The sequence below is a fragment of the Schistocerca americana genome, chromosome 8, assembly GCF_021461395.2.
Source record: "Schistocerca americana isolate TAMUIC-IGC-003095 chromosome 8, iqSchAmer2.1, whole genome shotgun sequence".
Classification (NCBI taxonomy): Eukaryota; Metazoa; Arthropoda; class Insecta; order Orthoptera; family Acrididae; genus Schistocerca; species Schistocerca americana.
In genome coordinates, this window is record NC_060126.1 from 281566264 (window position 1) to 281580562 (window position 14299).

Sequence of the window (14299 nt, forward strand, 5' to 3'; positions counted from 1 at the left end):
CCGGCCACTATCAATGGACCACCCTGTATACTGTTTCCTTCCCTTTGCGGCCGTTACACAGTCGCAGTGCATAGTGAGGGATCTGTGGCCCACAGTAGTAGCAAGTACTGTATTTACATCCCTGGCCTGGAATGTCTTTCCACTCCAGACGCAACCGACCACAGTAGCACCAGGCACGCATCTCATTTCTCACAATCACGGAGGTGAGCGGTGGCAGCCAGATGGGGTCAGGTGTGGCTGGGGTCAAGTGGCAATCGCTAGTCGCTACCGTACCTGCACTTATCCGGACTCCTCGACAGAGAGCTGCGAGCGACTGCTGGTGTCCTTGACTGCTACCGCATTCTCGGTTCATCGCGCATGATTCTATAGCTGCACACACCCTCAGGTCCTGCACTAAGTACTAAAGTAAATGCGATATATGATTTGTTCCTTCGTAAAATCCTTGAATAATATGACAGTGACCTCGGACACCCCACGTTTTAAACAGCCACAATCTGCTCATCAGAGTATGTCACTCAAATACATATTTCATTAAACAGCGCTAGTTACATATATCGAGAGAAATGCAGTGACGTTATTTTAAATGCTGTTTGCCGATAAAGTATAATTTGAATAACAAATCACGTAGCTTAACTAAACCTACAGCTTCTCATGCTTACCACATGTAATGCCAATGTAAACTCTTCTGATAAGCTACCGGATGTTTTAGAGACAAAAAGTCATTTTTTACATATTTATTAGATTTAATTTGTCCTATAATTAGGCCTGCTAGCGACATTCGATTCTTTTCTGCTCAAAATCTGGCACCTTCTATTCTCTGTAATGTATTACGTACTTCCATGTAACTAATAATGATAATATAAGAGAAAATAGCATCGATTTGCGTAATATGTGAACCAAATTTCTGCATACGTCTTTTAGCATGTACACTGAGGCGCTAAAGAAACTGGTATAAGCATGGGTATTCAAGTACAGAGATATGTAAACAGGCAGAATACGGCGTCGCCTTCAGCAATGCCTATGTAAGGCAACAACGGTCTGACGCAGTTGTTAGATCGGTTACTGCTGCTACCATGGCAGCTTACCAAGATATCAGAGACTCTGAAAGTGACGTCATAGTCGGCGCACGAACGATAGTACACTTCATCTCGGAGATAGCGATGAAGTGGGGATTTTCCCTTACGACCATTTCACGAGTGTACCGTGAATATCAGGAATCCGGTAAAACATAAAATCTCCGACATCGCTGCAACCGGAAGAAGATCCTGCAACAACGCGGTCGACGACGACTGAAGAGAATCGTTCAACGTGAGAGAATTACAACCCTTTCGCAAATCGCTGTAGCTTTCAATACTTGACCATCAACAAATATCAGCGTGCGAACCATTCTACGAAACATCATCGATATGGGCTTCCGGAGCCGAAGGCCCACTCGTATACCCTTGATGACTGCACGACACAAAGCTTTACGCCTCGCCTGGACTCGTCAACACCGATATTGGACTGTTTATGACTGGAAACATGTTGCCTTGTCGGATGAGTCTCTTTTCAAATTGTATCGAGCGGATGGACGTGTACTGGTATGGAGACAGACTAGTGAATCCAAGGATCTTGCATGTCAACAGGGGACTGTTCAAGCTGGTGAAGGCTCTGTAATAGTGTGGGGCGTCTGCAGTTGGAGTGATATGGGACCAGTGATACGTCTAGTTACGATTGTGACAGGTGACATGTATGTAAGCATCCTGCCTGATCAACTGCATCCATTCATGCCCCATGTGCATTCCGACGGAATTGTGCATTCAGGCAGGTAAATGCGACACCCCACGAGTCCAGAATTGCTACAGAGTGGCTTCAGGAACATACTTCCTAGTTTAAACACTGCCGCTGCTGACCAAACGGCCCAGAAATGTACGATCTGTAACGTTCTGTTCAGAAGAGATCTCCACCCCCTCGTACTCTTACGGATTTATGGACAGCCCTGCAGGATTCATGGTGTCAGTTCCCTCCAGCACTACTTCAGACATTAGTCGAGTCCATGCCTCGTGTTGCGGCACTTCTGCGTAATCGCGGGTGCCCATCATGATATTAGGCAGGTGTACCAGTTTCTTTGGCTCTTCAGTGTAATACAACCCGGTTTTGTGCAAACAAAGCAGCTTCTAGGCGTTATCGTAATATTGTTCCAGTAAGACTACTTACATATATACTCCGCTGCCCACCTTACGGTATGTGGCAGAGGGTACTCCGTGTAGCGGTGTCAGGTCCATCGTTTCCAGTTCCAGTCGCGTATGTTTCTTGGGAAGAACGATTGCTGGTAAGCCTCCACGTGGGCTGGAATCACTCTAATTTTAACTTCCCGCTCTTCCTGCGGGATATACGTATCAGGAAGCAATGTATTGATTGACTCTTCTAGCATTGTACGCTCTCATAACTTTAGTAGCACATCACACAATGATACAGAACGCCTATCTTGCAGCACTGCCACTGGAGTTGGCTGAACATCTCCGTGATGCTTTCGCGCTTCCCCACGAACCTGTAACCAAAGGCGCCGCGATCTTCTCCATATCGACTATCAGTCCTACCTGGTATAGATCCCATACTGACGAGCAGTATTCAAGTATTAGTGGGACCAATGTTTTGTAAGCCGCTTCCTTTGTTGATGGATTACATTTCCTATATTCAGATAATCCCGGTGTCGCATCTTTCGTGCTCGCAATTAACCTTGTGTGGTCATTCCACTTCAAACCACTCCGTACGTACTCCTGGATATTTTATGGAAGTAAGTGTTTCGAGTGATTGTTCTGCAACCTTTTAGTGATACAGCATAATATTTTTCTGCCTGTGTCTTCGTAATACGTAGCATTTGTTTATGTCATTTGCCACTCCCTGCGCCAAGCGCCGATACTCTGCAGCTCTTCCTTCATTTCGCTACAATTTTCTAGCGTCCCTACTATCTGCATACAACAGCATCATCTGCGAAAACCCTTATGGATCATCCGACGGTATCAGCGAGATCATGTATACATACTCAGAGAAGTAGTGGCCGTATAACTCTTCTGCGCACATGCCTGAAGTTACGTTTACGCCTAAAGACTTCTCTCCGTTCAGAATGAGATGGTGTGTTCTATTTCCTATAAACTCTTCAGTCCGGTCATATAGTTGCTCTGATCTCCCACACGCTAGTATTTTGTTCATTAGGCGGCCGTAAGAAACTATATCGTATGCCTTTCTGAAGCCAAGGAACACGATATCTACCTGATCGCCTGTATCTACTGCATTCTGTGTCTCGTCGATAAAGAGAACGAGATAGGTTTCACCGTATTATTGTGAGAAAAAAAAAATCGCTTACTTGCGTCGTTCTCAAAACTGTGAAAATCTAAGTATCGAAATTGGAATTGTTGTAGAATAACTTCAGAAGAAATCGAAATTTAAGGATGACAACAGCCCACTATTACATTTGCTTGGCCAGTGTAAAACAATAGATTCCTTTCCGTCTTACGTATCGTTCTAGTAAAACTAGCTCTCTACGAAACACTTTTAAGATGATGCAATGCGTGCTAAGATTAGCGCCGACCTATTTTACGGACCGAAATGATGACTGTGCTAGTTGTCCCAGCTCACTCAGGCATACGACTACTGCAGAATTTGAATACTTCCCTTTATGTGATTGATAAAATCTATAGCTATTTAGCGCTACATTTTTATAAGTTAAATTAAGTTCACTGCCATACAAATTCGAAAGCTTGATATTTTTCCCACTCTCCAGTAACACCTCGGTGTGGTAAAATATCTGAAAGCGGAATAAATCATCGTTAGCGTTTGTTTGACACGCTGTCTACCTGTACATCAGCAGAAATCATATCATTCATTCTTCCCATGTGCTATTCGCGAGTGGAACAGGGAGAGGGGGATTAATTAGTTGTACCATAACTGTCCACCGCCACACATCATCAGATAGCTTTCGGAGAATTGATGTAGATGTAGACTGATCCTACTTAAGCAATGGCTGTCATAAGCTTGGGGAATCTGTGTGTATGTCTAAGGATAACTGTCATAACACTTTCTTGCAATTAAAAGCTGAGCGGCTATTTCAAATATGTAAGACGAATTTCGTTCAGGCACATTAAAAGCAATAGATAGTCAATGTTATGCGAAAGTAGCCGCGAGTCGATTATGATGACAACAGAGAACCTGCCAAACTCAATATGCGTGTGGCCCCCAGGCCCACCAAAAATCTGCACCTATTCACACATTACAGCTGCAAGAACTTTGCCACTATCTTTGTAACAGAGTAAATTATTCACCATCAGAATAACGAACAAATGTTTGTTGATTTCCGTTTTTGGCTTTTCTGCAAACCACATTCTGATTATTTTGTTGTTTCCACTGCCACACTTGTACTTCTGCATATTGAAGATGCTGTGTGGCACGCTACATCAAACGGAACTTTAACACAGTAGGCCACACTATATCCAGAATTAATATACACACTGGTGTAGTTGAAGAAATGATTCTACCTGAACAAGGTTTACGGAGAAACCGACAGCAGAAGCCACAAAACACTTGTGTGACTCTATTAGAACTGAGAAACTATTAAGCGTTCTCCAAAACTTAGAGTCATTTCTATGGAAATTTTTATGTCTTTTCGTGTGGCAGAAATCGTAATAATTAACAGGGAAGCACTTTCGCGAAGCCCTTGCTAATTGAAACTTAGTGGGCTCAGATTTTAAGTTTCCTGCTACCTCAGTCAACGCACTCTAATGATTGACTGCTTTCGAAGTAAAATTACTGAGAGTGCATCGTTACAATCAAAAACTTCCCGTAAGGCGTTTGTACATTAGTACGAGAAAGCAATTATTTTTGATAAAGTATTTTATGGTAAGGTATAAGTCTAAGATATAGTAACATGTGATACACGTAAAAGTTTTATATCTTTAAGAGTACTTTAAGTTGAACATAATTTCCCTCTACGTCCTTATTCACAACAGTGTTAAAACTACGAGTTTCAGCTGCAGAAAAAGCTAACTCCGAGCTTTTCCTTATGAGTGAAGTTTGAAGCGTAAAGAACAAATGTGTCAGTGAGAGCTGTAGAAAGATTAGGTTTAAATTATTTACAATGAACAGTCTAATACGTCTAGCCATCAATTCACAACATTCCTACAATACCAAGAATAAGGACTTCGGACGAATTAATTCCTACCAGACGAATGGGTACTGTTAAAACTCCTACATCCCAAACTGGTTACTGTACTTCACGAAACGTCACGTTCGCGAATTCAGATCAAAGTCTCACACATGCTCATCAGTACATTCCATATATCCATGCATACCTTCACATACGCGTAGCTACGATGACGCCACTTCGAACTGAAATTTTGCACTCACTTGTTGGTGTGTCACTATCTGCAAATATTATCAGCGGTCAGATAAACGAACAAAAACCAATAAACCTGGGATAATAAAAATACGAACTTTTTTCAACGGATAGGAGTTGCCATTCGTGGTGTAGTATTTCGTTGGATAGTTGCACATACAGTAATGTATGCTGGTTAGCCTTGTAATCACTTGTGGTTCATAAACGAACTGGGACTGTTCATCGTTTTGGTAGTGTGTATTAGCTGCAGTCTAATGAAAAACTTTATAGGCTAATCACTTTTTACCCAACTTGTCTTGAACTAGGTGAGTGTCGTGCCCGAATAACTGAGCTGAGAGTCCTCAATATCCAGTCGTATGCTTCTGACAGGTGTATCGCTCGTATCCTTAATATTATGGATTCATACCATTCAATAGTTAGAATTGGTCGACTGCAACGTACTTACTCATATTCTACCCGACAATAGCCGTCCAATTCGTAGAGGAGATATTTTAAACAGGAAAATACTATTAAATGTACCGATTTCAATACACATCACTTGACTAATTGGCAGTTAGGTTCGCAATGATTTAAGGCTTACAGCATGCAATAAAATGTGGGCGGAAAACACAACTGTATACTAGTGTGTAGAAAATTGTTTTAAATGACCAAAAAGAGATCCTAAGAGCATAACTTCTAATCCAACGAACGTATCACTGCAAGTTTCCACCTATTCTCTGTCCATGACAGAATGAAAAGCGTTGAATGCAGAAAATTGAAGCACAGTCTGGTGACCATTAGCTCTACTTTACGACAGAGTCTCCTCTTATAGTGAGAATTCGCAACGTACTGAAACATTTAAGAAACGTTAAGCGTAGCCATATAACGTAATCACCCTGAACCTCTATCAGGCCAGTGGTGTCGCGGTAGACCCGAAATCTGAGGGTAACGAGTTCAAATAACGATAGCATGTGCGAGTTGGTACTAAAGAATAAAAAGAAAAAAATAAGTAAAATTGAATATCAAGTATCATCAATGAAAACGAGAAGAATAAGACTGTATTGAAGTGAATTGTCTGGAATCTACAGACGATTTTGTTGTACTACCTGAAAATCTAGCAGGTGCAGAAATACATGTTGACACGGTAGAACAGACAGCCAGAATAGTAAGATTCTGAATTTCCGCAGCGAAAACCGAGATACGCACTACAATAAATTAATATTTCAAAATCCTTGTGGACAGAAATCTATCAGATGGAGAAAGTGAAAACATTGGATTATCTGGAAGAAAGAATTCATGGATAAGAGGTAGAAGAAACTGATGTACATGAAATGACTCACTAAACAGATACGACATGTGGAATAACAAGACATATGTATGATGAAAAGTGATTACTGAGAAGTTCAAAACTAATGCGTTATAATATGGCAGAGAAATCAATGCCTAAAACTGAACTGTAAATTAGAAAAAATGTAAATATTGGAGAGGAGAAACACGAAGCCAACATGTTAAAAGAGACATAGAAATACACATCGTGAAATAAAATTTGTGTCACACCAATCATAGCACCAGCCGAAGTATTTGGACGCGAGCATTACGTCTGATGCAAGTATCAGAACTGTGAAGACTCGTAGTTTTTGGACATTTAAACAGAGTGAAAGTAGGCTAAGTAAAAAAATGTTGAGGTATTCTTAAAGCAAAAAACTGACAAACTGGAACCAAGAAATTAAAAGAAATGAAGTTGAAAAAGAGAATACACAATATAATAATAAGAGAGGCAGTGAAAAGAGATATTTTCATGAGGGAAGTTTTAAATATACGACTGAAAGCTTGAAACATTAAGAGAAAAGGTTTGAATTGGTTGGAAGAAGATAGAAAAAGATGTGATGAATAAATGTTCCAGCCATCGATGGCTCACCTGAAAATGACTGGTAGGTGTGCAGTCTAAATATTATGGGATGTATTAAGCGACGGCCGACTGCTAGTCCGAAATTTTGTTGGAGCATTCAATTCGTAGGGAAAATTTTGAATTTCACGAAGTGATAGATGATAGAGTAGTGACAGAGAAGAGAAGAGCAAATGAGGAGAAACTGTTTTTGCTAATGGTAGTGACGGAGAAGAGAAGAGAAAATGAGAAGAAACTGTTTTTGCTACGTTGGCCCTAGGTGGCCACATTGAATGCAGTGCTGAAAGAGTTTATTAGCAATATTTCTGAGATTGAACACAGCTCTAAATATAAAGCCGTTAAGGAGGAAAAGCAAGTTACGAAAACCTAAGATCATAAATCATCAATTCACAACTTCGCTGTGACATTATGCCATGGGGTCCTTTGTATCATCAAAGGGAATAAGTAGGTACTACGAGTCCACGAACTACACCCGTCCCCAAACGCTTCCGAGAGAACACTTGTGAGGCCAGCTGTCCAGACGTGCACTGAAAGTGTCGTGACACAGCGCTGATGCCGCCCGCACAGTAGCCGTCAGGGAGGAGCACTCAGCACTGCTCCGCCTACGGCGCCTGCCCGTAATCTGGATGTTGACTGAGCATAATCTGGCTGCCCCTCCACCGCGACCACCGTCTCCAGCGGTAGCGTGCGAACCGCGTGTGCGGCCGGTGATGATCGCATTTCGCAAGCGACCCCGTTGCCCGCGGAGACCTGTCGGTGCAAGGATGCGCGGAAGAATTGGAGGGGCGTGGAGGCGCGGCAGAGGGTGCGTAGCGCCGCTGCGTATAAATAGAGCGGCCACACCACTCACCAGCATCAGATCATTCCATTCCTGGCGATAGCGTCGTCATTCGCACCGTAATCTTCCAGCCAGGAGCACTTATCACAAGCATCATGAAACTGGTGAGTAGATTAGCTACTTCAAAATGTTTAGGGTGTTTGAAGACCGTTCATACACATAGTATAAAATGAAGCCCAGTGGTAGCTGGACTTGTCATCGGTTGATGAAAGTAAAATCCTCCGGCTTCAAGCATGCAGTAAGCTTAAAAAATGGTTCAAATGGCTCTAAGCACTATGGGACTTAATATCTAGTCCCCTAGACTTAGAACCACTTAAACCTAACTAAAGTAAGGACTTCACACACATCCATGCACGAGGCAGGATTCGAACCTGTGACCGTAGCAGCAGCGCGACTCCGGACTGAAGCGCCTAGAACCGCTCGGCCACAGCGGCCGCCCACGCAGTACGCCTTTCGATTCGGGGCATTTCAGTGTGCAGTGAGCGGTAGTGACCGCTTTTACTGCTGATGAAGTTCTTCAGTTGGACGCAAGTGGCAGAACGCTCCTCGATTTGATCTTATCTTTATCTATACCTATGGAAACCTACGAAATGCTTACAGTCCGTGAGAGCTAACACTGACACTAGGCTCACGTTGACAACTGACATCTGCAACTGTTCCCTTAATATTCGTTAGCTGTTGCAGCGTCAATTTTCCCAGCTGTCATCAAATTTAGTATTTAGAACAGAAAGGACTTCTTTTTCTGATTTGAACATCCATTCGTCAGTATAGTCGCTGAGCCTGAGTAACATTACAAACGGCCAAGTGTACGAGTTACTTCAGGTCTTCGTTTGTACCATATTCACCCCGAGATCATCTACACGCTGTTACAACAACATGTATGCGTTGTTTGGTATGATCTCTAGTCATATATAGCATGCGGTGTGTCTCTGATCAATAGTCAGCTGTAGCATGCGGTGTGCCCTAGCGCTCTAGTGCTTCTTTGGTAATCAAGTAACAGGCCAGTCGTATTTCGATCATAGAACCTAACAAAAGACAGTGACTAATGGCCAGTCCCTATGTCTGCATGTTTAAAAGAAACATTACGTGTCAAATTTCGTTAAACAGGAAACCTGCGATGTAGAATGACTTCGGTCTGTGTGACAGGTAGCAAGTACTACATGACAAACACGTGTAGCGCTCATAAGGAAAGTACGAGGCTTCATCATTCTCGTATTTCGTCTAGTAAAAAATGTGCAAATGTGTGTGAATTCCTAAGTGACTAAACTGCTGGATCATCGGTCCCTAGACTTACACACAGCTTAAATCAACGTAATTTAACTTATGCTGAGAACAACACACACACGCATGCCTGAGGGAGGACTCGAACCTCCGACGGGAGAGGCTGCGCAATCCGTGACATGGCGCCTCTAACAGCGCAGCCACTCCGTGCGGCTATTGCGTCTAGTGCCTAGAAGTCGGATGCGTTCTTTCATTTTTCCACAAGATCTGCCATTAAATCAAGTCATTCTTTAGGCATCTGTCAGGCACCTCCAACACTGCAGTACTGCGTTTTGAGCAAATCGACGGCCACGAATATCTTTCTTCAGTGATTCATCATCACCATCACCATCATCATTTAAGACTGATTATGCCTTTCAGCGTTCAGTCTGGAGCATAGCCCCCCTTATAAAATTCCTCCATGATCCCCTATTCAGTGCTAACATTGGTGCCTCTTCTGATGTTAAACCTATTGCTTCAAAATCATTCTTAACCGAATCCAGGTAACTTCTCCTTGGTCTGCCCCGACTCCTCCTACCCTCTACTGCTGAACCCATGAGTCTCTTGGGTAACTTTGCTTCTCCCATGCGTGTAACATGACCCCACCATCTAAGCCTGTTAGCCCTGACTGCTAATCTTCAGTGATTAAAAAAAAAAAGAGTAAGTCGGATGGAGAGAAATCGGGACTGTTATGGAGGATGTGTAATTCCTCTCAAACAAATCTTCGGCGTTGTGTTCGAAACAACTTTGGCAATAAATGGACGAGCCCACAAGTGTCAAGAGTTGTTTGGAACCAAGCTGCAGAAGTTTCGCTGGGAAGCTCTGATACATTCTCCATACAGTCGCGATCTCTGCCCATGCGATTTGTATTTTTTTTTTTTTTTTTTTTTGAGCCATGAAAAAAGATATTCGTGGCTGTCGATTTGCTTTGGAAGAAAGAGTGCACAACTTGATACAATCATCGTCCAGTACGCAACCACGAAAGTTATGACGATTGCTTTTGAAACCTAAATGTGTACTTACTTTTTTCCGTTTCCATTTCACCGTATATTATAGAATATGTTTGTAAATTTCCGTACTTTACGTACAGTGAACATTAATGGACTATGAATTTAGGTGAAAATATGGACAAAGGAATGATTTAAGACTTCCTCGGTAATGAGATCATTCGAAATTGAGGGGTCCATCATCCACATCTACAGGTAAATCTACAGTCTGCTCTCTTCATTGTGGAGTGTAGTGCTGGGTACATCAGTTACATCCCCCCCCCCCCCCCCCCTTTCATACAATAGTACGCGAGAAGAGCTACTGTCCATAGATCTAAGAGCTCTCGTTCCAACGATCCTCTCACTAAGCGAGATGTACGCAGATGCAAAGTGTTGACCTTCTCTTTTCCGGACACATGCTCCCTCAGCAGTAAACCACTCAGTGATGCACAACGCCTCTCTTGCAGCGTCTGCGACTGGAGTTTGCCGACAACTTCCTTAACGCTCTAGCACCGACTAAACGAACCCGCGACGAAAGAAACGGTGAAGGAACCAGCCTTATCTTTGGGAAGGAATCATCGTGGTAGACAATGTGATTTAGGGGAATTTTGTAAAATCAAAAACAGGAGATCGATATGGTAATTGCCTATATGGTATTTGCCAGACACCATACGACTCGGTTCTCACGGAATTCAACGCACATTTCAGCTTCGACGTGAGTTCGCCTGGTGGCCTACCTCACTGCGACCCACCGAGTGAGGCGGTCTGACCGCCGAAGACGCGCCAGACGAGTCTTCCCCGCCTCTCGCGTAATCTCGGAGGATTGGCTGCGGTCTCTTTTTGCTGCCGTAATAGCGCAGTGCCGTGCCGTGCCGTGCGGGCGTTAGAAAGTGTGACACGGCCAGGCCGGCGTCTGCTCCAGAGGTCGCGGGCAACTCGGCTCTTGCGTCTAGTCTTTCTGTCCAGATGGGATTTCAGAGCCGCTGCAATCCGCATTCGTCTTGCTGGGTGCAGTGACGAAAATGCGGCAGTGAGTCAATATGCGCTTCTGGAGAGGATCTCGGCGAAGGGGCTTCAATTATTTGCTAATCGTAAAGAGACGTGAATGATTCCCGGAGCCAGTCTGCAGTAAGAAAGATGCATGCGCATGAGTCACTGTATGTGGGCGTGACTGTCGTGCTCACTACAGCAGTTAAAAAACCCCCACGTGGCTGACTGCAGCGGCTCCTTCAAACGGGGTATTGTGTACCAGCTTTCTGCTCTGTGACCCACTATCACAGTCGACGGTGACACAGTTGCCATCTACATCTTTATATACACACAGCAAGCCACCGTACGGTACCACGTACCACTGTTAGTCGTTTCCTCCCCTGTTCCACTCGCAAACAGAACGAGGTGAAAATCACTGTCTGTAAGCATGTCTACGAGCCCTAATTTCTTTTAATCTTTTTAGTCCTTATGTGAAATGTATGTTGGTGGTAGTAGAATTGTTCGGCAGTCGGCTTCGAATTTCGGTTCACTAAATTTCCGCAATAGTGCTTCTAGGGATTCCGATTTGAGTTAAAAAATGGTTCAAATGGCTCTGAGCACTGTGGGACGTAACATCTGAGGTCATCAGTCCCCTAGAGCTTAGAACTACTTAAACCTAACTAACCTAAGGACATCACACACATCCATACCCGTGGCAGGATTCGAACCTGCGACCGTAGCGGTCGCACGCTTCCAGACTGAAGCGCCTAGAACCGCTCGGCCACGCTGTCCAGTATCTGGGTTCACGAAGCATCTCCATAGCAGATGCGTGCTGAGTGAACCTACCGGATCACCAACTTAGCAGCACGCCTCTGAATTCTATCGATGTCTTCACTTAATCCGACCTGGTGCAGAACCCAAACACTCTAGCAGCACCTAAAAATGTGTCTACTAACGTTCTGTACACCTTTACGGATGGGTTACACTTTACCAAAATTCACCCAATAAAACGAAGTCTACCATTCACCCTCCCTACTACCAACCAGGAGTGCTCATTCCATTTCAGATTTCTGATGGAGATCTACTCTCACGCAAAAAGAGAGATCAAATGACATTCAAAAGTTCCAAACTGAATTTGCTTGCGATATGAGAAAGCCTGGAACGAGTAAAGAATATTTTCCTATTAATGCAGCCAACTCCGATGTATTTCAAAGACCTGATGAACTGCACCTCATTCCAACTGCGTGCAAGGACTAACACATAGACTCTTTTAATCCTGTGTACCTATTAAAATATCCTCACTTTGTTTTACAGTAACCATTCTGTGAACTGTGATATGGTGTTACAATATTTTCCTTCTGTAATTAGTTAATTATTTACTTACTGTTGTGTGGCATGGAATTATGAGGTCGAAGGTAAACCCGATAGAAACGTTTCAAGTGAACTAACGTTATAATATATATTATGGGGACCTCCATTTAGTTTCTGCATGCCACGTCATCTATGAAGCACACCGCACTGATAAACTTCTTAATTAACGATCTACAATTCATATCTGCTGCTGTGCAAACATATCTATTTCGAAACGACTTGCACATTCCTAACTGTTGTCATCTTCCCCTTTGGTTCTAGTCTAAACATATCCATACCACTATCTACAAAACAGTATCACGTTTTGATTGTAAGTACGACGAATCATGATATGATTCTGGCTGTCCCTTGACGTTTCTTCCTATGACAATAAACATAAGGTCACTGCTATTTGAAAGAAACGGTACGGTTTAATGTGCGTTCGAAGACGAGGTAATTAGGGTGTACCTTAATCTCGGAGTGGGGAAGAAAGCAACCCTATATTCCCGTTACGAGATATGAGGAAATGACAGAAAATAAATTTGGATAGCTGCAAAGAAATCTGAAATCGTGTATTTTACCATAGCACCAGTCCACTTGATTTCTGGTTTCTTTGGTGATAGGTAGAATACACATGTTTGATACGAGTAACTTGGGCCGTTTGTCTTTCATTAAGCACACAATGTTTCTTTTCTTATAAATTTACCAGACTAACGACTACACATAGTTTTTGTTTATCTATATTCAGGATCCGGATGAAAATTTTCAATTTCATTGCTTCGAGTTGTACCAGTGAACCACTCTGCGTTTTAGATTAAAATGTCCACCGTTTCCCAGTTGATGTTGGCAGCCCTGGTGGGTATGGCGGCAGCTGGCCGCCTGGATAACTCGTACCTGCCTCCCGCGGGTGCACCCCTGGCCGGTGGAGCACAAGGGGCCATCGCAGCGCCATTTGGCGGACCTGGAGCTGGTGGAGTCTTCGGGGCTAGAAGGCCTGGGTGAGTATTCCGTAGACATTCAATCTGTACTGGTCCTTTCTAATCTACTAGCAGAGCCTACAAGGAGACTTGCTATTAATGGTAACACATTTGACTCTCTGACGTAAGCTGCCCCTGAGCAACAGCATTTTCGGAGGATGAGAATCGTCGACCCGAGTTATGCCTTACAGCTGGGGTCTAAAAAGCTGAAGACAGACCAACACAAAGTAACACAGCATCATTTGAAATAATCTTTACAACACTAAGTGTGTGAATCTACTGCAACGAAATTGCAGCTACATTCAAGCACTCTACTTTAGTCATTTTCTGGCCATAGATACAGATGTATGTCTGTGGAAAAGAATTTAAGTTTGATGGTTAAGCAACAGAAGGACATTAATCGTAAAAAATTGGTGATTTGGCGGACTAGATGATCTAGAGCCATAAATGATAACTGTTTCCTTCCACAGCACTTTTTTGACGTGTATCATTTTACAGTAATGGGATTGCGCCACACACCAAGTTAGACATCGAAGAGTGCTAGATGACTACATAAATCAATGTAGCGTAAAATAAATTTTGGTGTTTTTTTGTAATATACATACAAAGAGAGATTTTATCAATTAAAACTCTATTTAATGAAGCTATTTTGTCCCTCTTTAC

General features: G+C 43.1%; 1 protein-coding gene across 1 annotated transcript in view; it reads left to right on the forward strand.

Moving 5' to 3' along the window:
• Positions 1–8123: 8123 nt before the first annotated feature.
• Positions 8124–14299, forward strand: part of LOC124545107 (pupal cuticle protein 36a-like) — a 13391-nt gene continuing 7215 nt past the window's right edge. Inside the window, exons 1-2 of the mRNA XM_047123922.1 lie at positions 8124–8198; positions 13497–13657. Of these exons, the coding sequence (XP_046979878.1) occupies positions 8190–8198; positions 13497–13657 (170 nt within the window). The 5' untranslated portion in view covers positions 8124–8189. The remainder of the gene's footprint in view (positions 8199–13496; positions 13658–14299) is intronic.